The sequence below is a fragment of the Uranotaenia lowii genome, chromosome 3, assembly GCF_029784155.1.
Source record: "Uranotaenia lowii strain MFRU-FL chromosome 3, ASM2978415v1, whole genome shotgun sequence".
In the NCBI taxonomy this organism is placed as follows: domain Eukaryota; kingdom Metazoa; phylum Arthropoda; class Insecta; order Diptera; family Culicidae; genus Uranotaenia; species Uranotaenia lowii.
The window spans coordinates 203,654,387-203,678,105 of NC_073693.1; the positions used below are offsets into that span (position 1 = coordinate 203,654,387).

The 23,719-nt window shown below is 39.5% G+C and overlaps 2 protein-coding genes and 4 long non-coding RNA genes across 6 annotated transcripts in view; 4 read left to right on the plus strand and 2 right to left on the minus strand.

Annotated features, from left to right (window-relative positions):
* The first annotated feature begins 2,908 nt into the window (after window positions 1–2,908).
* Window positions 2,909–4,013, plus strand: LOC129757214 (uncharacterized). The gene is made up of 2 exons (XR_008739647.1): window positions 2,909–3,692; window positions 3,806–4,013. It is a non-coding gene; the product is annotated as an uncharacterized LOC129757214 (long non-coding RNA).
* Window positions 4,014–8,659: 4,646 nt separating this feature from the next.
* Window positions 8,660–9,141, plus strand: LOC129751180 (uncharacterized). The gene is made up of 2 exons (XR_008738638.1): window positions 8,660–8,798; window positions 8,867–9,141. It is a non-coding gene; the product is annotated as an uncharacterized LOC129751180 (long non-coding RNA).
* A 1,016-nt stretch (window positions 9,142–10,157) lies between these two features.
* On the minus strand, window positions 10,158–11,698 carry LOC129757463 (uncharacterized). Its single transcript, XR_008739713.1, has 6 exons — window positions 11,577–11,698; window positions 11,327–11,445; window positions 10,855–11,260; window positions 10,598–10,792; window positions 10,397–10,539; window positions 10,158–10,334 (listed from the first exon to the last, which is right to left on the minus strand). It is a non-coding gene; the product is annotated as an uncharacterized LOC129757463 (long non-coding RNA).
* Window positions 11,699–11,812: 114 nt separating this feature from the next.
* LOC129757782 (uncharacterized) lies at window positions 11,813–12,990 on the plus strand. The gene is made up of 3 exons (XR_008739804.1): window positions 11,813–12,011; window positions 12,075–12,507; window positions 12,575–12,990. It is a non-coding gene; the product is annotated as an uncharacterized LOC129757782 (long non-coding RNA).
* Window positions 12,991–15,869: 2,879 nt separating this feature from the next.
* Window positions 15,870–17,098, plus strand: LOC129757055 (uncharacterized). Its single transcript, XM_055754151.1, has 3 exons — window positions 15,870–16,084; window positions 16,288–16,347; window positions 16,444–17,098. The coding sequence occupies exons 1-3, from the start codon at window positions 15,999–16,001 to the stop codon at window positions 17,096–17,098; spliced, it is 801 nt and encodes a 266-aa protein (XP_055610126.1). The 5' UTR covers window positions 15,870–15,998.
* Window positions 17,099–17,136: 38 nt separating this feature from the next.
* Window positions 17,137–23,719, minus strand: part of LOC129755015 (beta-1,3-glucan-binding protein-like) — a 48,383-nt gene continuing 41,800 nt past the window's right edge. Inside the window, exon 3 of the mRNA XM_055751315.1 lies at window positions 17,137–17,932. Coding sequence (XP_055607290.1) covers window positions 17,137–17,932 — 796 coding nt within the window. The remainder of the gene's footprint in view (window positions 17,933–23,719) is intronic.

A 23,719-nucleotide genomic window follows, 5' to 3' on the forward strand; every position in this document is an offset into this window, starting at 1 on the left:
TGCTGAGAAAATTGCATAACAAAAAAAAATCTATATACATTATAATTATTGATGTTGCCATTGAACATTATTCCTTTGAATTTCATGATTGAGCTTTATGTTAACCTGTGTATTGTTATACAAAAGAAAAAATGTATGAGATAACTAAATTTTGTCTTTTTTAAATTATCAAAAACAAAACTGATTTTTATTTTATTTACTCATGTATTATAGGAAATAGCAGCTAAATATACTGTCTTATATAGAAATTTTATTCATCATTCGTTCGTTCGTTGTAATCCGAAATCTATCCCCATATGTGTACCTGACCACGTGGTTTTCCCTAACCGTGGTGATACCGGATAAGTTTTTCGTGTTCTTTCTTGGTTGGTTCATTTATTATTTATTTTGCAAAATGTCGTCGTGAGATCGTGAGATAGATCAGTGTGCGATCCATCAGGTCATGAGGCGTGAAGCTGTTACTGTGAAGACATATGGTTCGCCAAGCTCATTTGACTGTTCCTCAAATGCTTCCTATGCCGGTCACACATCCCCCAGTCGTGTGAAGCTAAAAGAATTTCAAAGTCAAGTATCCACCAATCACATTCAGACGACCGAGGAAAAGCATTTATTGTTATTGTTGATCCTGCCAGCAAGTCCGTTTTCAGTTTTTTTATTGCTAATGTTGCAGCCGAACTGGATTTTTTTTGTTTGTTTGTTTGCTTTCAAGGTCCTTCCTTCCTTCCTTTATTCGATGTGTGTCCAGCTTAGGTTTTCTTTCTCTTTACGATTTGTTTTGTCCTTCGACTCGGTTTATGGATTATTTCGCTTTTTTTTAACTGTCCTCTCAACCCGCTTGATCACCAAGCTGTCCTCTTAAATCTCTCTTTGCAATTTCAAGTTGTCCCCTCAATCCGCTTGAAATGCACACGTGTATTGTTAAGCTGTCCTCTCAACTTGTTTCTTGCAATTTCAAAAAGTCCCCTCAACCCGCTTGAAATGTACAAAATACATTGTTAAGCGGTCCTCTCAATTTGCTTCTTGCAATTTCAAGAATTCCTCTCAACCCAATTAAGGTGCACAAATGCTTTATAACGCGGTCCTCCCAACCCGCTTCTTGCAATTTCTAGCTGTTCTCTCAACCCGCTTGAGGTACACACATGCATATTTTTCTCATTTCTTTTGACTAATATTTTTTCTTCAATAGTCATTTTTTTCTATTTCCAGTATCTTAAGAGAATTCTCTCAACGCACTTCAAAAAACTTTCGGTTTTTTTTTGCAAAAATCGACGTAAAATCCAACAAAATTACTCTTGCTTTCCTTCTTCATTTTGAGAAGTTTTTTTTTGTTTTTATTTACCCCGTTTAATCATAATTTGGTCTAAAAATTATTCATTGGCGGTATTAGTTTAATACCTGATCAAAATTGATGAACATTACTTTGCATATTTTTCGTTTCTTTATTCGTATATATTAGACTGGCCCATAACAAAAAAAATCCTTATATTCCACGCGGCACCCCCGAGTTTGGTGCCTTTAGGTGAAAAAATGACTTTCCGAAAATTTCAGGTCATTTGGCATAAGCTCGAGCTGGCGCAAATGACTTGAAATTTGTATGGAGATTTTCTGCAAAATGTATGAAAAACCAACATAATTTCACTTTTTCTGTTATAAAATATGTTTCCAGTATGCTAAATAGCTCAAAATTTCAGGAATTGTAGATCAAACAATGACAAACAAGTTTATAGAAGATTCTGATGCGATACGAGTTGACTGTGATGAGTTATCCACAATTGAATGTGCGATTTTTTTCGCATTACTATGATTTATCGTGAACGTAGAATGGGCTATTAATCGCACTAACTTGATCACATCGTCACACAATGATAATAACTGATAGAAAGTTTGTTTGTTCGTTTTTTTTTGCAAAAATATTTGTTATAGAATAAGCTACAACTTTGCCGAGAACACGAACTTTCTATCTGTTCTTCTCATTGTGTGACAATGCGATCAAGTAAGTACTAATAATCCGCCTATACACCGTTCACGATATACCGAGGAAATGCGAAAAAATCACACATTCAATTGCGGAAAACTCATCACAGTCAACTCGTATAGCTTTACAATCTTCTACAAACTTGTTTGTCATTGTTTGAACTACAATTCCTGAAATTCTGAGCATTCTAGCATACTGGAAACATATTTTAATTCATAAGAGTGAAAGTATTTCGATTTTTCATACATTTTGCCGAAAATCTCCATACAAGTTTCAAGTCATTTGCGCCAGCTCGTGCTTCAGCCAAGTGACCTGAAACTTTCAGAAAGTCATTTCTTCACCTAAATGCACCAATCTGGGGGGGGGGTGCCGCGTTGAAAAAAATGTTGTAAAAATAATCCCATACTAATTTGGGCCAGTCTAGTATATATCCGCTCTGTTTCAAAATTTCTTTCGCTATTCAACTTTTCTATACCTGGCAGGGTCGCCAAATTGTGCAGACTTGTCCGTTTTTCGGATATTACGTCGTTGAGCCACTTGACTGTAACACTCAATCAGCCGGGGCAAATACACGCTGTCCCACTTTGGCTCGTAATCAACATGGCTAAAGTAAGGTGTAACCATTTTGGCAAAAAGTAGACGAGCGGTGAAACGCAGCCGAAATGTTGACCGCTGGCTGTTGGATGGCTGCCGGCTGGCTGGGATATCCGATGCCCGGATTAGTTTGTAAAACATAGACTATTACCAGATAGACAGATTATCGATAAATGATTGAAGCCATTATCTTCAGTTACAAATTTGAATAGATCCTCTTCATCCAGATGCATTTCTGATACGATGATTTCCTGTTGAATGTTCGTTGTGTCCTTTACAGATGCATCTCGACTCTCTTTTTTCCGCGTTCTCAATACTTCGATTCATGAACATCCCGCATACGAAAAAACTCTACCTAAAACAATCAAAACGATATTCGAACCTCTCCTGCAAGTGTGACTGTTTATATAAGCATAGCTATTGAGTAAAACTATTTAAAACGATTTAATCAATTTCAAATAAAACGATTCAAACCAATCCCCCACGTTTATGTGAAAAGTCACGATATAGATTAGTTCAGCCTAACGGTTTGAACTATTAACGAACATTTTTTATTAATCGTTAAAATCATCTTGAACGATTACTTCTAACGTCCATGCACACAATTTGACACTTCTTAAATTTCTGAATGAAAACCAGGGGTGCTAGGTGGTTTCGTCAAAAATCAGGACAACGCAAAGCTAAAAATGATGATTTTTCAGGACACCTTATGATTCATAAAAATAATGCGCAGTTCTACTTAGATTGCACAAATAAAGGCGCAATACAGGTGCTGTGAACGCCTTGGTTTATGCAACAGCAGTACACAGTTTCTTCGCTGGCCTGCAGTTCATATCGAAAAACACCATCATCATATCAACTGAACAGAAAATCAGGACAAATCCTGATAAATCAGGTCACCTGGCACCTCTGGACAACTGTTATGACTGGCTAGCAAAAGAAGAAAAATAAGAATAATAAATTTATAAGTTGCTTCTGGTGGTGAAATTGCTGTTTACATCAATTTCGCCAGAAAATTTTCATAGTTTAGACATCTAGCTGCCGCAATGAACTAGATAGTCGGCGCACCGAGAGCTGGAGCCAGTTGATCCCAATGGCAGACCAAAAGATTTAAGTATTTCAGGTGAGTGGATCTGTATTTCTTTTTCTGCGCTTGCTGCTTAAGGAGTATCCCAATATTTAACATTTCCAATTTCCTATGCGTGTCTGACTGTTTTGTTCTACATTTCTTTCTAGTGTCGGCGAATGCTGCTTTTTTATGCACCCGGGAGACTTCCCTGGCCCTGCAGTGAGATTTCGGACCTCATTTGGCAATGTACAGCCCACTTCATTTACCATTGATAAGTTTCGCAAGCTGGATCAGGGAAGGAGTAATTAAAAAAAAATCCCGAATGCACAAAATGTAAGTTAAAATATAAAAATGAAATATATAGTGAAATATAAATTCAATGACTTTATGTGATATCCGAAAATTCCGAAAAATATTCCCTTTTGGTGCGTCCGCCATTAATGCGTACGGTTCGCATAACCTTCAGTATATCGTTTGAAGAACAATTTGTATAATCGTATCATGACTATTACTGTAAATGTTCAGTTAAAAGCGTACTTCAAGAATAACAATTATGATTACTGTTCGAAGTTCTAAATATGTTTCCATAAGCGGTTTTGGGACGTTATGTTAACTGTTTGTATTGAGGTTCTTCCATATAAATGTTTTAACAGTTTTTAACAGTTACATAACCTAACAACATATTTAAAATACAGTCAATTTGGAATTCACGATTCAAGCAATGTATTTTACAATTCCAATAACCGTCTGCTTAACTTTTATTTATGCCTCGCCAAATCGTCGTTAGACTATTTCAGAAATCGTTCGGTTACAATTCTCATTTATGCGGGATTCTTCTTCTTCGTTTCGGTCATATGTATACTGGCAACTTGTTACATGTGTTAAACTTTTCCCGAGAATAATAGCTTTCAATCTACGAAGCGATTGCAGGAGTGAAGGATGATCGTCTTCACGTCCTCTTGTACTTACCAAACCAAACAACCCCTCAAGCACATTTTGATTAAGTTTGGCTGTCATTATGTATTTAATATCAAACCTTCGCTGCCTGTTTTCGAACACGTTTTTAAGCGATCGCTCTAGCATATAATACAACGCTCCGTTCTGCTATCCCAACCAAAGACCAGTTTTTTAGCTTCTGTGCTTCGTCTGGAAACCAGAAATATCGAACCAATTATTTATAACCATTAGCATATTTGTGACGGAGGCTTGCTGTGGTCGATGCCACAAAACGAAAATAACCAAAATAGCAAACATATTGTGAGCAAATTCTACATTGTTGCATTTTAGAATGAACCCATTTTAGTGTCCCCCCATAAAATTTTAGATTTTAGCGACTTACGTGTACTTGTATTGTGCCACCGACGAAGAGTCCTCCGATGTGATTTGCAACTTCCGGGCTGTGCGACACGATTCGGGAAAGACCTCACCCGTGCCGCACCCAGCGCTCGTTTCTTGGGTCCTTGCCAAAATTTGCACAAAGCTGGTACACCAATCCTAAACCGTGCCACAATTCCGGACCGAACCTCCTTCTGTCTTCGCGCCTGTTTGCGCTTTGCCGACCTCTTCGCATCGGACAATCCCGTCATAGCACCTTGCTGGTGACTTGTCATCAGTGCCAAAAGGAGTGCTGAGACCATGCGTACTTCCCGGAACTGCCGCACGATGGGCTGGAAAATCGATGGGCGTGCCCTCCGGTTGGCGGAGAAGACAAATGTGAGCCGCTATCTGAAAGGCTCCTCCCTCCGAACGATGATGAATGTTGGCTGGGGCAAAAAACGTGCGAGTTAAAATTCGATTTCCAGACGCGGACGACACTCCTGCCCTGAGATGGTTGAAATCACCGAGGATTCACCGAGGATTCACCGGGGTACCACCCAATTTTCCGGGGATCGACGAATGAGCAACCACTCTTGCGAACTTTTTTTTCCCGGAAGCCTCCTCCCGTGTTGACAAGTAAAACAATGCTGCCAAATTTTCGGTGCCAATTTGTTTATTGACTTTTGACAAGACCTTCAAGACCAGGTTGTTCTATGCCGGGCCGATTTTTCCGTAGTTATCCAGTGTTTTACGGTTTGATTATTGCAAATATGAATTATCTGCTTGCTTTTATAAAAGAAAAGATTAAATGTATAACATATTTGCCAGTGCATGTGTTCCGGTATTCCAACTCGAAGTTGTAACACATTACGGACCGATTACGAGATATCTTAGTTTTTTCACTCGATGCAATTTTTCTATATTTTAATATTGACCTGTATTTCAAGGGATATTTAAATAAGGTAGGACCGAGAGCCATATTGGATTTTTTTTGTGACGTCACAAAAACGATTGTATCGAAAAATCATGTGAGAATGGTAGGAATTACAAAGAAAAGCACGTTTAAGAACGGAATCGAATTCCAATTTCATTTTGATTTTGTTGTACACACTTAATCTTTTCTCCTGTGGTCGGGACGATTTCGTCCTGTATTTTCAACAGCTGAAATTACAGGACGATTTCAGGACAACAAAACAGCTCAGGAAAACAACTGTCAAATTCGCCTGTATCTTCGAAACGGTTTTCTCCTGTGACTTGCAGGGACTTTGGAAATTTTCCTGTGAGCTCGAAACGGTTTCCTACTGTGAAGTGTATTCCGCTACCCTTACCCCTGGTTCGATTTTTTTTTCAATTTAAAATAAATTTCAATGCATTGTTTAAAAAAAATTAAACACAGTTGTTGTTTAAACAAGTCCAATATATTTCAAGCAACTTTTTCTTCTTTATAAGTACATTTCACATTTTTTGCACATTTCACCATTATTCACAATCAAAACACACAAACAAATTTCTTTTCTGTAGCTGGAAAAAGAAAAGATTTTCATTATTTTCATTACCCAAAGTTGAATGGTAAAGAAACTTACCGATGCGCCTTTCGATCCATGGAATTTAAATCCTTGCGCTCCTGTTCCATTTCTAGGTCAGCAAATATCTTAATAGATCGACCAAAGCCAACCGGGGCGAAAGAATACCACACCAGCCGAAGAGTTTTTCCACGCAGTTCTTTGATTTTAAAGGTAAAAAGTTCACCAGAACCTAGTTCCGGTTGGACATGATGAAGAGTCGTTCTCAGCAGCCAACAAAATAAAAACTTCTAAAATTCACCAACAAGCGTACGGTAACCGCAAAAAATGACAAGTTGAAACGTTTGGCGGTTCTAATTTTCATGCCCATGTGGAAAAGAGAGAAAAAAACTTGTTGTTTTTTGCACGGGAGAGCAAGAGAAAGAAAATTTGACAAGAATTGGATGTCCCGTGATTCTGGAGAACACTGTCCTGCATTCACGGGGATACATTAAGTTTCTGTGCTCTCGTAGCGAGTTTGTCTTTGATTTCAGGAGAGATGAAGCGTCCTGAGATTCGGGTGAGTTTCCTTTCGAACTTCGTTTAAATTGAGCAACTTTCCCGTGACACAGAGATTCATGGTCCCGAGCGAGATAAATGCAATCTTAGTGTGTAAGGCCTCGATTTCACTATGTTAGAGCAAACGCACCAATACGGGAGTATACGCGGCCCGGTTTTGCTCATTTCAGCGGACCGGTTTTGGTATACACACTCTTTCGCGCACCGGGCGTTAGCAAATTTATTTTTAAATTTAGCATAGCACTGAGAAATTTTTTGCAGAAAATCTTGTTCAAAAATTTAAGCGACTGATTTAATTTTCTGAGCCGTGAGTTTTTTCGCTTATAAATTTCGGTTGATGGCACTTTGGTAGTGGATCGAAAGGGTTTGGCTCGTTTAGCTGCTTTAACAGATATATCGCCATAGTCGACATCCTGGAGGAACTTGCCGTACAGCACCAGCAGGGCCCAGCAGCTTCGAGCGACTAGCAACCGGGTCTGGTGGCGAATGTAGCCGGAACTTCCTGGCAGCAGCAGCCGGAATCAAAGTCAGCGGAACCTGCGCAAATTATGCTAGCATGCTGTGGAGATCCAGCATCAAGCAGGAGATTTTCCGCCGCTGGTCACAGCCTCCGGCTTCAGTGGGCCGGAACCGTCCGCCCTGGTGCAGCGAGATGGAGGACCAGCTTGACCTAACATTGCCCCGGTTCAAGCTTATCTGCGGCTATCTGAAAACATCCTCGATTTAATTCACCTCATCAGGAAGCGATCCACTCGCCATTAGGATCTGCGGTTGAACCCAATCTTCACCGAGGGAGTCATCCGTGCTGGCTCTGATTGACCAGGTAATAATTCTACCTCATTGGAAGAGTAATAACTGTAATAACCCATAATAGAACCAGATTTCAAAAAAATCTAAACAAATCTCTTCAATAACAGGCTGGACATAAGCTGCGTCGATCGACGAGAACATGGCAAGTATGTATCTGCTAATGGCACTGCGGTTCAACAACCTTCAGCTGATAGATTTCTTGTCGAACAAGCTGGGTCTGTCGCTGATCCAATCCCGCATACTAAAAAACTATAACTTAAACAGTCTAAACGATACATCTACGGCTTCAGAAATAGTGACTGTCTCTGCAAACGCAGCTGTTCTATTAAACTTTACTTTGACATCGATCAGAACGAAACATAAACGTTCCTGTGGAAGAGTGATGGTATCAGGAAAGGTGATAGAATGGTATGGACGATTTCCTTCAATTTATATTTAATCGTTCAAATGATTTCGAACCATTTTCCTTACCGTTCATTTCTTCTGTCATTCGCACGTCAAAAATGAAAAGAACACCGGTCAGGGCTGCCAAATGATTTAGCACAGAAATCAGTACACATTTATGAGAATATCTTCGAAATTTCCTACGACTCTAGAGTAGTTTCAACGACTGCAGTGATTTGATTTCCATGTCTTCGAAATTTGTCCATTTCTAAAAGTCATTAAGTCAGTAAGTAGGTCTAAAAGCATTCGATCTAAGCTAATAAATCTCTTTTTAATATTCACATTTTAATCTCATATTGGTACAATTTTGAAAAACTGGTCTAGTTGGCATCACTGCCGAGTGCTGTCAACTAAAAGAGAAGAAGAATACAAAAAATAAATTATTTCGTTTTTCGCGTTCGCTTAGACTAAAGTAAAACTAAAGTTCCAGCAGCAACAAGTCCTCCAAGATTGTGGTCCGGCGGACGGACAGACTTTTAGGACAAGCCGGAGGACATCAGCGCAAAAGGTAAATTTCATTAATATTATAGAATCGATTCGAATGTACGAAAAAGGATTGTTTTATTTTACCAACAGGAGCTGAGAGAGATATGTCCCATACGATGGATGGATTTCAACCACCAACCACCAGCTACGCCAACGACTCGCCCGTGAATCCGAAATTAGGCCTCTTCAATGGTAGAGGATTGGAAGGAAGGCTCCTGGTAGCGCAGCAACCGTTCGCTATGCCTGTGGCCGGATGGGACCGTTATTAGCGATCCCTGACAAATTGAAATTCTCGTTGGATGGTTTTGTAGCCGATTGATGTTCAAAATGTAAGTCTACTAAATATATAAAAATCGAATAAATAATTGAAATCAATCAATAATCATGAAAATCATGAAAAGATCCGAAACCCCTGTATAAAAATTTGCACATGTGTGCGTGCCACATTCACGTATGATTCCAATAAACGTAGGCATACCTTCGGAAGAAACGTTTTGACAAATCGTATCAGAACTATCACTGCAAATGTTCAGTTACAAGAGAACTCTAAGAATAACTGTAGTGAAAACAGTTTGATGACCAAAAGACGTTTTCCACAAGCGGTTTTTCGACGTTATCTCAACTGTTCACAAAACAGTGTCTCCATATAGAAGTTTTAACAGTTTTAAACAGTAACATAACTTAACGCCATATTCAACAGACCGTCGTTTTGGAATTCAAGATAAGTGCAATGTTTTTTATGGTTTCAGATATCATTTTCTTAACGTTTTTTTACGCTGTTTCTAATCGTTTTATAACTACAACAGGAACTGTTATGTTACAATATTTTCGTATTCGGGATGGGTTGGGCGGAACAAAACGCTGTAGCGGTTCGATCTCCGGAACACGGATACCTCGGCGGACGTTTGGGCCACCATCGACGAGCTGATCATGGAGAATCGGGATCCACACGTTTGAGGAAAAGGTAGTCGATGGGTGGTTTTATATTTTATTTATATTTTGAGCTGTAGTGTATATCAGAATGACTTATTGGGCAGTTTTACCATGATTACGAATACGAGAAGAGATATAACAAATGTAAATAAACTTTGTAAAATAATCCATTGCGTGATTTCTAAATGGTGTCCAAGAAAAACCTTGTAATCAGCATTCATATTTTAAAGAGCATAGGTAAATCTCAGTCATATCAGGACCACGCTATAAAGTCCAAATTTTGTTTTCTTGAACAAGGGAAAAAGGCCTTGGAAAAAAACCAATAAAAAATTACATTTCTAATCTGGTCCAACTGTAAAAAATATCTATGTTAGCAATCATTATGATGGCGAAATAAAATTGTAGCTGGGCTGGGAGTAAGATTCATAGAAATAACTCTACCTTACAATCGCTTGCCATAAATTCTCATTTTTTATTCACAATAAATTATCCTTATAAATATCTGTATTACACTTGCTGTGTTTTTCGTAATTGAAGCAAATAATAACAAAAATAAAATACAATTTTGATTTTCCGGAAGTTTCCATTCCATAGCACCAGCCAAAGGTAGTTATCGACATGCATTCTGAAATATAAAAAATATGAATTAAAATGGGGCTAATTTTTGAAGCCTCCAGTAGATCTTACATTTTATAAAATTCATAATCAAGTTGTTAGATCAAAAATATTAAACGGAGGTACGGAAATAGACGATGCAAAAAATATCCAACTTCAAATTCGATGTTTTCTTGTTAATCAATACCAAAAGCAACAGCCCCATTTTAAAGTCGCTGAAATGAAAACATGGAATTAAGAATGTTCATAATATTTTAGCTTCAAGAATTTTACCGGTACATTCTCGTTGGGTAGTCTGGAAATTTTTGGTTATGATTTGAGAATTTTCGGATTCATTCCAATCGCTTCTTCGTGCATCTTGTCATCGTTCCCAAATCGACTCCCATGAATAATCTAAAATTACTTTTTTAGATATTGTAAACATCTTTTCAAGTCAGCCTGCACCATTCAATTTCTTTTTTATCGTCTCTGAAATGAAAAAATAGAAAAGTCCAAAACTACCATGAAATTGGAAAAAAAAAATTTCTTACGAATATTGGATCAATTTCGGAAATAAGTCTGAATGCCTGCTTTAGCCTTGTTTCCATCTTGCTTGCGACAAATTTGGCTTGCGGTCTTACGTTGGATTCCAAATGCAAACTCTGGACAAACAAAAAAAGTTTGATGATCAACACCAATGGAAGCTCCAGCAGCATGGTTGATGAAACAGTGGGATGCGACGAGATGGTGCATGGTAGTCGTTGAACGGTTGTTAACGTTTTATTGAGGGCAGAAAATCTAATTTCCGAGAAACTTGTGGAACGCTGCAATTTGCATAGCTTTGAATAGTCTCTCAATTGGAATTTTGATTGGATTAAATTCTATTCAAATAAATTTCAGCCAAAAATTGATTTTCATATTTCTGGCCTCATTAGACGCAAGAGTAATTGTTACAATCTAAAATGAAATTGAAAAAAAGAATAGATTTTAATGTTATAACCTAGGGGATTTCCGTACACTTACGCTTTTAAGATTTGAAATAATCCACATGCAGACGTTGACCAACATTGATCCACACTATTTTTAGCTGCCCATACCCGATTCGTTGCCGGAAATAGCATCTTGACTCTTGATGTTAAAACCTACGTACGAAGGGGGAATAAATGTATTGTTACAAGAACTGTCCTGTATCTTTGTGGACCATTTGCGCAGCTCAGATTAACTGGAATTTCTGTCGTGCTCTTATAGGACAATCACTTTATCTGCCACTTACCTTTATAGCCGCTGACCAATAGCCAATGTGCCAAATCACCACAAAGATTCTTCTGCGATTCGATTTTCGCTCACGAACAACTATTCTTTTCCAGCTGCAGGCTGCCGTTGTACCTTTCGGGGCCCTACACGCTCATTTATGTTTAACCATTTGTGGTTCACAAATAACCATTTTATCGTTTTTGCCCCCAAACGGCCAATATGGTTATTTTTTAAGAATTTTTCAAGCGACAAAATCAACCATTTTTGAAGTTTTTGCGCATTAACCAAATAAGGTTAAAAATTCGATAGCCAAAGCTTCGCCATTTTATTTTGGAAGTGAAAAATGACGAAGTTGTACGCGTTACATTCGTTTTTAACCCAAGTTCAATCTAGGCTTGGATTCCACCGGATTTGTTCAAACTTCTTCGACTGGAAGATCCCATTCTGCCAAAAGGTAATTTTAATTGAGTGCTTAGGAAAGATGATTTTTTAAATTTCATTACAAATTTCTTTGCAGAAAAACAAAACGAATCTTCCGTATCGTCATCGGCTCCGTCGTCAGCTTACCACGGGTTGGCCGGACACCCTATCTGGGCTGCAAAAAAAAACATTTTCAGATACGGAACGGGCACGCATCGATAAACAACCGGCAGCAATCCCTCCGTCAATCCGCGCTAATCGCACATAACTGCGGTAAACAGAAACCACCGGAATCCGCGGTCGTCGTTATCAAAGTCTCCGGAACCAAGTTCAACGGCAGAGGTGGTGGTTTTTTGATCGAGCAAACGCACCTTCCCGTATCGCAGGGAAGAGGAAATGCGGGTCGATTAGAAGAAAGTTGAACCGGGAGCTGTTCCGGTTTCGTTAGAGTACGACGGATTAAAGTACAACATGAACAGAAATAATGGTATCGATTCATATTCCCGAGAAACTCCGTGCATAGTACCATGGTAAGTTAAAACCTATATATAGTAAGACTACAACAATGCTTATACCATTTTTAAATACCTCTTGTAGGAATTCCGGTACTGCCCACGGAGAAAAAGATAAAATCAAGATTGACGAGCCGGTCGACCAGCTGATATGTTTGCCTGGCGCATGATTGAGTGATGATGCCCATCGTCGTCAGCGACCCTCGGATTAGTGCTTCCCAGCCATGACTTCACTCTGATACCCGTTTGCCACCCGCTACTACTCAACGTCAGCAGAAACATTTAAAATGGGTCTACCAATTCCGGCAACATATGTAATGCAAATAAACAATTTGGAAAATGAAGATTTTTTTTATTTATTTCCTAATTTGAAGTTCGTAAAATCGTGCTAAGCTGCTTTTGGACATTCGGTTCAAAAGTAACCATTTTCCTACTTCTTTAATGTTATCCCTTACGGTTGAAAAATAACCATATTTCAACTTCTCCCCGAAAAGTCATTTTATGGGTTCTCATGGAGAACTCATAAAATGGCATTTCCCGGGAAAAGGTCAAAAATGGTTATTTTTTAATTATAAATGGTTTAATAGTTTCTAGCGTGTATGGCTGCTGTTGCTGTTGGTGCGAAGAATGATTGTGTTGTCGGTGCGGACCTCTATTCTGGTTCGGATTTGCGGTTAAAGAAATACCGACAGCAAACGAATCTGCCGGTTCCACCACGGCTATGGTGTTCTGTGGGCAGTTGGACGGTTCGACCAATGCGCAAAATGAAATGTAAATAAACTCTACACGCTGAACGTCGTTTGTTTAACTCAGCATTAAACGGTAGAATTTTTTCAGTGTATGTTTGCTCTCGCCCCTTTCTTGTGAGCAAATTTGGTGATTTTGTCGGTCCCGACGGCAACGGCCCTATTTTGCTCACCTTCATACTAACCCCCGGTGCGGTATAAAAGTGATTAAACTCGTGAGCATTTTCACTTTACTCGCGATTGCTGCGGATGCCCTTATGAAGTTTTTTGGTCCTTTGAAGATTGCAGGATTGAATTATGTTTTTTTTTCTTAATTTATTAATGAATGCAATGCCGCCTTGAAGCTAAAACGTGCATAAATGAAGAAAATATCAGCTTCAAAAAAGTCTAGCTGGTAGATATTGAGTGTTCAACTGATTATCATGATTTTAATCCAACCAGTTTCCCATATACAATTATGTAGATCAATTAAATAACATCACTTCATGATTGTTAACTCAGTTTACTACAATGCCAATATAAGATTGTGGTTTTGTATACAAAATTGTGTTTAGATCATTTTTTTGTAATAAGGAGCCTTGAACATTTTCATGGAAGACTTCGAACTAATTTTAAATTATTGCAAATTTCAGTGGTGAAAATCCACCATTTTTTCGAATTACAATGGTCTATTTTATAGAAAAATATTCGAAAATGCAACTTTTTTTGTACCCATCTTGAAGAGCAAGAATGCTTCTACAGAAACATGTTTTCGAAGTGGAAATTTCCAGCAGATTCTTCGAATTATCATTGAAAAAGAAAAGTTTTCCAGTAAATTAACAGATTGTTCGTGATTAGGACGTCTCAGCCTTTACCAATACTAGAGCAGGGCTGCCTCGGCACTACCGTTTTTAAATATTCCTTGCCTGTATTTGACAAAATTGAACACAATTCTAGCGTAACATTTCAAAAGGGCGAAACTGCCAAATGTAAACAAATCGAGTTAACGGTCATTCCGGATGCACGCGGTTGCACTTTACCTATCAAACGCGGTTTCATCTTAAAATTCCTTAAAACTTTCAAAAAATTAATAAAATTCAATTGGGCGAAACTTCCTGTTGATGCATTTTCGTTGGAACGTGAAGTTACGCCTATTCAAAATGGAGTGAATTTTTCTATTCGTGTAGAGCCAAAAGGCGTAACTGAGTTGACCGTGTGTGACAAAATGGCCTAATTAGTTTTTGCGTGTAGGATGAATGGGCGTAACTTCAAAACCAAAACAAAAACGGCCGATCAATTGGGCGAAACTTGCAGGCGTAACTGAAATCGAAATCAACAATAGGGCGAATCTCGAAAATCTCTGGAATTACGTGAAAAAAGTTAAAGTTCTTGATAACCATCGAACAATAAGTGAATATAATGCACATTTTTTGATTTTGTTGAACAAAAAGTAATCGATTTTATAAATAGGATTTGAATAGGTGTTCCGAATTTTCAAACGTGTTTTTCTCGTTTCGAGCTAACTGCTAGTTTCGCCCTTTTTAAATGTTACGCTAGAATTGTTAACACATGCCGCAACTCAATGAAGTTAAATTTGTGGAATTTGGTTCAATCAATTTTGAGATAGAGAATGCCAAATTTTTTTCCGGTCCTTGATGAGTTAAAAGCGTGTTTTCTAGAAATAAGCTTGTATACCCCTGTGGCTTCAAGGACCTCATATTTATGTTATCTTGGTGCTGTTTAATTTCGATCGTAATTCAATGTTATAATATGATTTTTTCGTTTCTGTTATCTTCAATAGATTAAAATTTGAGTTATTTATATGTTTTTGATTTTAATCAATTTTGTGACCTATGTAATTTTTTTTATAAGTTTTGAGATTTTTTTTAATTTGTTTTTTTTAATTTTTGCCGTCTGCGTCATTTAAGTTTTTTTTTGTAAGTTTTGAGATTTTTGTAATCTTTTGTATTTTTTTTTTCAATTTTCGTTATATTTTTATTTATGCAGATTTTGTCATTAATTTTTTTTAAATTTTTTTGCTCTTTTTGTAGTTTTTGTCATTTGTGTAATTTTTTTTATTTTTTGTAATTTTTATTTTTAAGTTTTTTTTCAATTTCTCTATATTATCACATTTTTTTTGTATTTTTATATTTTTTTTGTATTTTTATATTTGTTTTATTTTAGTCCTTTTTTAAGTTTTGTATTTTTAGTAACATTTGTAGTTTTTGTAATATTTGTATTTATTTATTTTTAAGATTTTTTTGTTTTATTGTATAAATTATTAGTATTTTTTGTATTTTTCGAAATTTATGTAATTTTTTTTATTAATTTTTATCATTTTCATTTTTTGTAATTTTAGTAACTATTGTGATTGTTGTATTTTTATATTTCTGTTGTTTTCCGATCTCTTTTCATCATTTTTTTATTATATTTTAACGTTTGTCAAAATTTAAACAAAATATGTGGGTTTAAAATTAATAATTATTATTAAATTTTTTGTTTTGAAAAATACGCAATATGCAATCAGCAAAAATAAATTCTCGGTGTGCATAATTGCACGCAAATGGTTTCCTTTGTTTGCAACTTTCGGTATCAAATATTGCGTGCAAGTACTGGTATAATTTTGTTTATATTTTTATCGCAGCGAGTACTTGAAAATTTTTAAGCGGTGGATTTCGCAGAATATTTACGATTTTCTTCACTACCTACATTGTTTAAAAATTATGAAAAGGCCGCGGATTGGCAAATAAATATATTAAGTCTATTACTGAGTTATTGGATATCATGGCTGCTAAAGTGAAAAATGTTCTGAACAAAAAACCTCAGAAAACAGTAAGAAATGTGTTGGTCCAGCCGTTTAAAACGAAATGGTGAGTTGCTTTTGGGTTGATAACAAGTATAAATTTTCAAAGTGAATGATTCCCAACTATTGGCACTATGTTTAAACTTTAAACTACCGAAATAACGTGATATAAATTTAAAAAAAAAGTATTAAAATCGTTACTGATTCATTTTCGACGTTTTGTACGCTGCTCGCAACAATGGTAATTACCTACAACAAATAAAATTACAGGCCTCAAATAACGAAGGAAGAAACAATCAACGTTATTGGATTGCTTCAAAGACTGCCACAGTAAGTCTATTTGTTTTCTAAGAATCTTTGGTTTTTTTATAACCTTAATTCAAAGCCAATCTTCCCAACTTTACTTTTTTGTTTACCAATTCTCAGACAGTTCGTTGTCCATGGGTCAAATGACGTCTTCCAGCTGCTGCACGATGGCCAGGCATGTGCACTATTGCTGAGTTCCGACTTTCATCCACAAATCTTTGGCAAACAGATTATACGAATGGCCCGACGAAATCTGCCTTCCATCCAAATACTCGCTATTGACGACTTGAAGTGGCAGGGAAAGCTGGAAAAACTAGTAGCGATTCGCAAATCAGGTAACAAAAATGAAAATGTTGCTCAATTGTTGGTATCTATGGATGAAATCATCAAAGTACATGATTTCGAAGATGATTTAAGTCAACCTTCTTTACCTATTAAAAAGAAGGAACGGATAGCTAAGACAAGGACAAATATTAATATCGAGGATTTGTCTAAACTTTATCTTAAACGTAGTAGCAATGCAGCTCGAGAATTTATCCCTCCAGTTTCTGAGTACAGCGTAAAATTGACTAAAAAGGAAAAATCCGATTTTTCGGGTGATTTCATTAGTTTTAAAAGGCCTCGATCGGATGATGATCTTTTGTCAACAAATGTTTCTGCACCTCACAATCAAACCAATTTGAAGTCTAGCAAAAAGCTGCAAATCAAATATATGTCACTAACTGTAAATAGAATAGTTGGAAATCCCGAGAGAAAACATAACAAAAAGAAATGAATTAATAAGAAAAAAAAGAATCACTTTTATTTAACATCTCACAGTGCCCAAACTTTTACATAATCGATTTGGAAGGAAGCATCTTTGCCATCGTTTTCGTCGATGTTCCATGATGGCAACCAGTCATCTCTCTTGTCCCAAAATGCCTTCATTGCCTCTCCAACTGGGGTCCAATTGCGCCATGGCTTTGGTTTCGGATTGCTGTATTTCTCATCTGGGAAGTAACCTTGAGTGCCGCCAATGGCCAGATTGATGATAATGAAGAATTCTTGATCGAAAGGAGCCATTTTGGTACCCGATATCCAGGGATTTCGAGTTCCCGGTGCAAGTTCATCAAAATTTCCCCTTTTCCAAAAATTGCCTTCAACCAGCATTAGCTGTTCATTGTCCACACTTATCTTCATGAAATCCGGTGTCCATTCCATTTGGTAAAGGTGGAAGTCCTTATCGAAACCTTGGCCGCTGGCCGAGTTCCTTGGTTCCGTTGACGTGTAGTAGGCATTAGTCCATGCGTTGGGGCCAAAATGCAACGTTGTTAGGACCTGCTCCGTTCCAATGTGGACTCCGCTTTCGTCGAAATAATTGGGATTGCAACGGGCCTCCATTATATCGATTTCTCCTGAAGCTGGCCAGGTACCATATTGGTTGACCCGAGGCATAAGCCACAATGCTGGCCACATCCAATCGCCCGAGGGCAGCTTTGCTCGGATTTCCAACTTTCCATACTTGAAGCTAAACGAATTGGCCGTTCGAATTCGTGCGCTTTTGACAGGATTCAGAATACTTTCGGGAGTGCCGGTCCGGACGCACCCATTCCAAGATGGATTTGTGCAACTGGAATTGGAAGATGGTTTTATAATAAATTTGGATTAAGTTTTTTGAAAACCGCTTTCAAATGTTTCAGGCATCTTCAACAATCAATTTATTACAGAATTCGAACCTATTTAATGTTTTTTTTTTCGTATTTTAACTTATATTGTTATAAAATCATTTCCAAAGTATCTTTCTGTTGAGAGAACCCCCCAGCCCGACGACCTCCACTTGGCATTGCGGTCCGACGACCTTCCATGGTACCGGCTTGACGACCTTCCGTGGTACCCCGCTCGTAAGTCCTCCAGTGGCTCCTGACCCGACGATCACCACCTGGTTCCTGACTTGACGACGTTCTATGATACCGGCCCGCCTACCTTCCATGACTTCCGGTTCGATGACCTACCAGTGGCTCTGGCCCGACGACCGCATTCGTGGTCCCAGCCCTGAGACCTTCCATGGCACCGGTCCGACGACCACCCAGTGGCTCCGGCCCGACGACCTTGTTTGGTTCCGGCTCGACGCTCTCCTACTGGCTCGACGCCTCACCAATGGCACGACGACCTTCCTCTGGCTCCCGGCTCGCTGACCTTCCTATGGATTCCGATCAGCCCGCAATGGATTCGCCCCAACGACCTCCCTTGGCACCTGTCCAACGACCACCGTTTTTCCTGGCTTGTCGACCTACACCTGGCGTCCCGGTCCGACAACCTTCCAGATGGCTCCTGGTCCTACAACCTTCCACGGTTCCCGGCTCGTTGACTTCCTTGGCTTCGGCTCGTTGTCCTTCCATCGGCTTCCTGGCTGGATGACTGTTCACTGTTGATTCCGCTTCCTCTCCTCCTTTCCACTAGTGCTCGGCCCATAACCTGTTGTGACAGGGAGCACTAGTGGAAAGGAGGAGAGGAAGCGGAATCAACAGTGAACAGTCATCCAGCCAGGAAGCCGATGGAAGGACAACGAGCCGAAGCCAAGGAAGTCAACGAGCCGGGAATCCGTTCGGAGGCGTCGAGCCGGGAATCCATTTGGAGGTGATATGCCTGGAATCCGATGGAAGGTGGTCGTGCCTGGAATCCGTTCGGAGGTGATCGACCTGGGAATCCTTTCGGTGGCGTCGAAACGGGAAACCAAGCCGGAAATCCATGTGGTGGCTTCGATCCGGGAATCCATGCGGAGGCGTTGAACCGGGAATCCGTTCGGAGGTGTCGAGCCAGGGATCCAATTGGAAGGTGGTTTAGCCTGGTATCCAATTGGAAGGCAGTCGAATCGGAAATCCGTCCGAAAGTGTCTCCTTTCCACTGCCCAAAGTGCTGCCACAACAAGAAACGTCAACTTACTGAAAGTCATTCCACACCTTGCTTAGAGTCGAATCACACATCCTTTTAAAGTTTTTTAAAGTATTTGTATGTTCGGAATAAAGTTATTTTAATTTGTTTGTTGCTAAGAAGCTGTTTATATTGCAACACTTTCAAAAGTGTATTTTTAGCCGCCGAACTGTAACACCTCTAACTGTAACTTATAACTTTAACTTCATTCCATCCTAGTGGCTCGCACAGTACGGACGCGTTTTTGCTCACTGCAGAGCCGGGGTGTTTTTTTTTTTTAATTTTGTCTCTCGCTAAGTTAAAGTGAGTTTTTCACGCAGAGTGATTTGTTGTGGCTGATTCGGTCGTTAATTGCCGGATTTCCTTATAAGGACGATAGACAAAAGTGTGAAGTTTTGGCGTTGGAAGCAGCATTTTGTCACCATCAACATCAACCGGGCCATAATCGCTAACAGGCGCCAACCTGTCCGCCCTGGAAATCCGGGTTTTCAACACCGTCAGGGCGGTGACTCGACGGGTTCGGTTGTGGTTTGCCGTAGCCGAGTGGACTTGGAGCGGTCCAGCGGTCGTTTGGTTGGGTTCTTCGCCATCTTGGAAGATCAACGGAGGACCACGTGGTTTTAGAAACCAATAGACACTGGAAAAATACCTTTTAAAAAAGTGCTGAAAAAAAATTGTGAGTTCTTTTTCATTCTTTTTATTCTCTTTTCTTTTTCTATCTTATTTCCCTTTTATATATATATTTTGACAATTTTGTGCTTCGCTTATATTTTCAACACGGAGGGCATTCGTGTTCCCGTTGAGAAATATGAGCGAAGGCGGGGGGTTATACCCTCCAACTGGGGGTGATGCGAATTGCACCTATGAAGATGAGGAGCATCTGGAGGAATCAGCTGATGCTGGTCCTTCAGATGCAAATTGTTCTCGGATGGATGACAATGTCGCTTCATCCCCAGTGGAGAGTAGAGTCACCCGGCTCCGACAATATACAGAGGGCTCATCTTCCTCTGGGCCATGGGTGGTTTTCATCCGGCCCAAAGCGAACGGTAAACAGCTAAATGTGGTTCAGATCACCAAAGATCTGGCGAGGTGGCCCTCTGTAACCAGTGTTACGAAACTGCGTCCGAACAAGCTGCGCGTTGTGGTGGCTAACTGGAAAGCCGCAAATGAGATTGTGGCCAGCAAGTTCATAAACCTAGAATATCACGTCTACATCCCGTCTCGAAACGTAGAGATCGAGGGCGTGATCACTGAAATGAGCCTACAGGCGGAGTACGTTAAATCCAACGGCGTTGGTAAGTTTAGGAGCCTTGATTCGACTTCGGTCGATATCTTGGATTGTCGCCAACTCCAAACTGCCACCGTCGTGAATGGAGTTAAAAAGTACTCCCCTTCGGCCTCATTCCGTGTGACCTTTGCGGGTACCGCCCTCCCTCACTACGTTTTGATTGACGGAGTTTTAAGATTACCCGTGCGACTCTTTGTGCCTCGCCCAATGGATTGCAAAAATTGCATTAAGTTGGGGCACACTGCGTCGCACTGCTGCAACAAGCCGCGGTGCCCCAAATGCGGGGAGAATCATGGGGATGGAGCGTGCTCAGCAATAGAACAGAAATGTGTCTATTGCGGGGGCTCACCCCATGAAATCTCTTCGTGTGAGGCATTTAAGAGTCGCTGGGATAACCAAAAGCGCTCTTTAAAGGAACAGTCAAGGCGGTCTTATGCCGCCATTTTAAAGGGCGCGGTGCCTCCGATCCAAACTCATTCGAGTAATATTTTTGCTGTATTGCCAGTTGACAATGTAGACACGGACACAGCCGACGAAGAACTTCCAGTTGTGTTTACTGCTAATTCCCGGAAACGTCCAAAACCAGCTCCTAAGAACACCAGAATCCCCAAAAAAATAGTCACGTTGAACCCTCCAGTCGTCGAAAGACAAAAAGCGCCAACTGTACAGAAAGAAAAACCATCTCCTCCTGGATTCCAAATGAATATTACACCTCAGTATAAACCCGAAGTAGCGGGAACTTCTAGTAGCTTCAACCCCAACGTAGTTTCACCAGAATCAACCTCCCAACCTGGACTTTTCAAGTTGTCGGATATCCTGAATGGGGTTTTTTCGTTTTTCAACGTATCAGAATCAATAAGAGGCATTGTAATCACAATGCTTCCTATAGTAAAGACATTTTTAAAGCAATTGATGCAAACTTGGCCCCTCATTTCAGTGTTTATCTCTCTCGATGGCTAATTTACGCCCAGAGGTCGGAGATATCACTGTTTTACAGTGGAATTGTCGTAGTCTCATTCCTAAACTGGATCCGTTCAAATTTCTTCTTCATGAAACTTGTTAGAATCGTTTAGACCCTACTTCCCTGCGCTAGCTCAACAGGGGAACTTTGGATGATCACCGGAGAAATTGGACACTAATAACAATTAAATTTGTGATTCTTGGGCGGACTTTTAAAACCAATTTGAACTTTACAGAAACAAACAACAAGAAAGAATAATTTTGAATTTTAGGGAATGCACTTTTAATTAAGACGCAACAATTTGGATGAAGAAAGACCATACATAACTTTTATTTTAAAAACTTTTCAATTCACTTTTCTTTGTGAGTGTTCTTCAATTTTAGGGGTTAATGAACCAAGAGAAAATGTGGTAAGATTTTGGGGTTTAATTTTGTACTTGCGCATTTATTTTTCAAACTCGACGAACTCGTTGCGGCCGTTTCTCGGTGGTCGACTCGTTGGGGGACTACTGCAGGAACGACGTAACGGGATCCGGATGAAAACAGGAACAGGGCAGTTTCAGGAACAGGTCGGATTGCACTTCGGGCAATCCGAGCAACTACTCGGCCTGTTGGGCGTAGGCCTGTCGTTCACTACACGGTCCGGGGAGCTATAGAGTTCGTGCACGATAAAACCACGCGAGTGTCTCACGACTATCGAGGGGCTTGTAACGGTTGGTCGGCACTGGAACTCCCAGAGGGAATTCCCACCAGGTCTCACCACAGCCTAAAGTGCCCCTTGGGGGTTGTAACGTAGTCGGGGCACTGTCACTTGCACGACCTAAAGCACTCACGGGTCACCGGTGTTCTTTAACAAAGGGCTGATGGTGATTAGCGACACTGGGGGAAAACTAATGTACTGGGGCTCCCTTCACTAAGCCACCTCGACCGACCAGTTGGGGAAAAACGGCGTGAAGTCTTCCAACTGGCCGTTGAAAAAACTATCCAGATCACAACTGGATCTAATGTAACGTGGGAAGGGGGTCAGAGCCACCCAATTGCGGATACGAACGATTGTCACGTTTTGGTGTGTGACCGCGCAGTTGCTGCTCCACCTCGGACCGGAACTTGCATAAAAAGCCTCGCGTCTTGCGAGCTCCTTCTATTTATGCATTTTCGGCCTCTCATTTCAGCCTTGTTCCCATTTCCCGTCTGTGATGTTCTCGTCCCCTTCGATGACAGCAACATGACAGGAACAATACAGGAACTGACATATAGAGGGCTGGTGTCTTATTTTCTAACATCTCTTTTTATGGCGTGCATTCCATAACATAATATATTAAATAAACAAACAAATACCTAACAAATAACTATAAACTAAATGAATAAATAATAAACGCGAAAATGAATAAATATGCAAATGAATAAATAAATAAATAAATAAATAACGAAAAATTAAAAATTAAACAAATAAATAAATAAACAAAAACTAAATCCCTAAGTGACACCAGCCGATTGCTATTAAAACTAGGACAAGACACCACACAAACATGTAGATATCTTATCCTAATTTTAGACATTTACGAACAATAATTTTTATTTACAATATTTACAAAGTTTTCATCCAAACTGGCCCAAAAATCACAATTTTTATTGTAACCATTAAATGAATGGTTACAAACTAGTTGCGATATTTTTGCCCTTTCTGAAACATGGCTTTCTTCTCAATCAAACATCACTTTCCACGATTTTAATATTATCCGTTTGGATCGCAACGATTCTTATGGAGGGGTGCTTTTGGGGATCAATAAGCGCCACTCCTTTTATAGAATCCACCTCCCTTTATCAGGAGGAATTGAAGCTGTTGCATGTCATATAACTATAAGAGGTAAGGACTTATGCGTTGTCAGTTTGTACTGGCCTCATAGAGTTGCAGTGGATCAAAGTCACCTAGAGAACCTGTGCTCAGTGCTTCCTGAGCCAAGGTTGATCCTGGGTGACTTCAATTCACATGGAACTGTCTGGGGAGAACAAATTGACGATAGTCGTTCTACTCTTATATATGACATTTGTGACAGTTTCAATTTAACAATTTTGAACACGGGTGAAAAAACACGAGTACCTAAACCTCCTGCAAGACCAAGTGCAATTGACCTCTCACTCTGCTCAAATTCACTATCATTGGATTGCCAGTGGAAGGTAATCTCTGATCCCAATGGTAGTGACCACTTACCAATCAAAATTACAATCACCAATGGG

Bases quoted from the DNA above. Each gene is read 5' to 3' on its own strand.
- LOC129757055 (XM_055754151.1), top strand. From the start codon at position 15,999: ATGGCTGCTAAAGTGAAAAATGTTCTGAACAAAAAACCTCAGAAAACA. The intron at 16,085-16,287 runs GTGAGTTGCTTT...ATAAAATTACAG, and splicing joins CAGCCGTTTAAAACGAAATG to GCCTCAAATAACGAAGGAAG. The intron at 16,348-16,443 runs GTAAGTCTATTT...ACCAATTCTCAG, and splicing joins TTGCTTCAAAGACTGCCACA to ACAGTTCGTTGTCCATGGGT.